At 36.1% G+C, this 2,685-nt stretch overlaps 1 protein-coding gene across 1 annotated transcript; it reads right to left on the reverse strand.

Moving 5' to 3' along the window:
* Nucleotides 1-848: 848 nt before the first annotated feature.
* On the reverse strand, nucleotides 849-1,340 carry LOC107947836 (uncharacterized). The gene has a single exon (XM_016882349.1). It carries the CDS (start codon nucleotides 1,338-1,340, stop codon nucleotides 849-851), a length of 492 nt encoding a protein of 163 aa, XP_016737838.1.
* Nucleotides 1,341-2,685: the final 1,345 nt, after the last annotated feature.

Genomic DNA, 2,685 nt, shown 5'->3' on the forward strand with positions numbered 1-2,685 from the left:
TAAATGACTTTTTCTTTTTAGAAATTCACATATCACTAATCAAGTTACATTGGTATATAAAGTGGCTTCGACCCATTTGGTGAAATAATCAATCGCTACAAAGATTAAGCGATGCCCATTTGATGCTTTCGGTGTGATGGAGCCAATGACATCCATGTCCCATATTGAGAATGGCTAAGGAGGCGCCAAGACATGAAGATTGGTAGGAGTAGTGTTAATACTGTCTACATAAATCTTGCATTTATGACATTTCCGAGCATAATTTAAACAATCTCGTTCCAATGTTAACCGAAAATTTCCAGCCCTCATGATTTGCCTTGCCATCATATGTCTGTTATTATGTGCTCCACATATTCTATCATGGAGTTTCTTCATTATCTAATTCGCCTCTTCTGTGACGACACATCTCAACAAGGTTTGGTCGCGTCCTGTTTTGTACAAAAATTCACCGTCCGAGAAGAAACCCATAGCCAGCCTCCTAAATATTTGTTTAACATTTTTTGAGGCGCAATCCAGGTATTGATGGTATTGCAAATACCGCTTAATGTTAACATACCATGGTTGCCCATTCATTCCCGATTCTATTCCTACGCAGTAGGCTGGCGAGTCCTTGACCCTTACCTGTATAGGTTGCACTTCTATTTTGGATCCTACTTTGAACATGGCGGCTAGAGTAGCTAATGCATATGCTAACTGATTTTCTTCTCTTGGAAAATGACAAAATTGGGTATCATCAAACTCTTTGATCAGTCCATGCACATGTGTTTGATAGTGAATTAGTTTGGAATCCCCCATTTCCCATTCTCCTCTTAATTGGTAAACAACTAATGTTGAGTCACCAAAAAATTTTAAAACCTGATCTTTTTCTCAATGGCGATTTGAAGTGCCAAAATGTATGCTTCATATTCAGCTACATTGTTCGTACAGGTGAACATCAATTTAGCTGTAGCAGGAAAGTACTGGCCACTTGGGGAGATTAATACTGCCCCAATCCCTTGTCCAATCATGTTAGATGCTCCATCGAAATACACCCTCCAAATTTCTTCTTTGACCTTCGAAATTGACATGATCTCTTCATCTAGAAAATCAAAACTCATGGGCTCGTATTCCTTTTTCGTGTGATTTGCTAGAAGTTCTGCGACTATGCTTCCTTTTATAGCCTTTTGGGATACGTAGACAATGTCATACTCAGACAATACCACTGCCAACAAGCAACCCTTCCTGGCAATGATGGCTTCTTGAAAATGTACTTCAAAGGGTCCAACTTTGCAATGAGGAAGGTGCTGTGATAAAACATGTGTTGCCTTAGTCGATGCACGGTCTATGCTAAAGTGCAACATATCTTTTCCAGATGGGAATACTTGACTTCATATTCTGTGAACTTCTTGCTCAGATAATAGATTGCATGCTCTTTCTTGTTTGAACCACCTCGTTGCCCCACAACACAACCTATAGAATTATCCAGCATTACCAAGTACAAAATCAAATGTCTTCCTAGAACCGAGGGAATCAAAATTGGTGGCTTAGCCAAATAATCTTTTACTTTCTTGAACTCTTTTTGTCAATCTTTAGTCCATTCACCATCGTTATCCTTACGTAAGAGCTTAAAGATGGGATCACATTTATCCGTCAATTGTGAGATGAAACGAGACACGTAATTTAACCGTCCCAAAAAAACTTCTTACATCCTTTTGAGTTTTAGGGGGTGTCAAATCTTGAATTTGCTGTGGCATGAGAGTGGTTCCAATCCTAATTTCCTTTCTTCCCTCATTATCACCCAGATTGATCAAACTTGTTCCCTCCAAGTGGGGTTTATAAGCTTCTTTTCTTGTTCAACTAGCTTTAAAAACTCATTTGGTACAACTTCTTTCTCTTTCATCCCGTGATCGTTATAGTGAACATAGTTATGAGAATTTGATTCAAAGATGTCATTTGGATCATTTATCAATTCATGAGGTATATTCTTGAAACAATTATGAGTATGTATATTGGTATATGAATGAAAACGATTGAATAAATAAAAGTGACTAGGGACATGATCCAAATCTAATTTCATTAAAGAGAAAACAGTTTTGCATGGATTTTTGAAGGAAATTAAATTAGCTGAACAATATTAAACTTTGATATACAAACTTTTAAAAATGATTACATCTCAGAGGACTCAAGGATAGCAGGTAATGGTATGAGTTGCCAGTTGTCCAAGGTAGGTGTTATACCAGTGAGCTATCCTTGGTCCTTTTCAAATGGCATTTATTTCCAAAGTTAGAAAATTATTTGGATTTGTCATAAAAAATGTTTTTTTTTTAAATTTTTTTTAAAATAATGTTTCTGAATAAAAAAATGAGCAAATGACTGAACAAATGGATTAATGACTGTTCGATTTATAATTTTTTTTTCTATTTTTCATTCATACTGTGACAGCCCAAAATTGACCCTAGTCGGGAAGTGGTTTCGGGACCACAAAACCGAGTTATAAAAATAATTGATTTCCATATTCTATGCTTATTATGTGTGTACATGAGTATGTGGAAGTTTCATTCTCCAATTTTGCCAATTGCATGAGAAATTATTAAATAGGGATTGATATGAGACATGGTGAAAATATGATAGGCTAATTTAAAATGGTCTATTAATGCATGTTGTGAAAATGATGGGTTTGCATGTCAAATTACCCAAAATTTGAGC

The sequence above is a fragment of the Gossypium hirsutum genome, chromosome A04, assembly GCF_007990345.1.
Source record: "Gossypium hirsutum isolate 1008001.06 chromosome A04, Gossypium_hirsutum_v2.1, whole genome shotgun sequence".
NCBI classification, from domain to species: Eukaryota; Viridiplantae; Streptophyta; class Magnoliopsida; order Malvales; family Malvaceae; genus Gossypium; species Gossypium hirsutum.

What these genes read in the sequence shown, in the direction of transcription:
- LOC107947836 (XM_016882349.1), bottom strand. Translation starts at nt 1,340, where the DNA reads ATGTTGCACTTTAGCATAGACCGTGCATCGACTAAGGCAACACATGTT.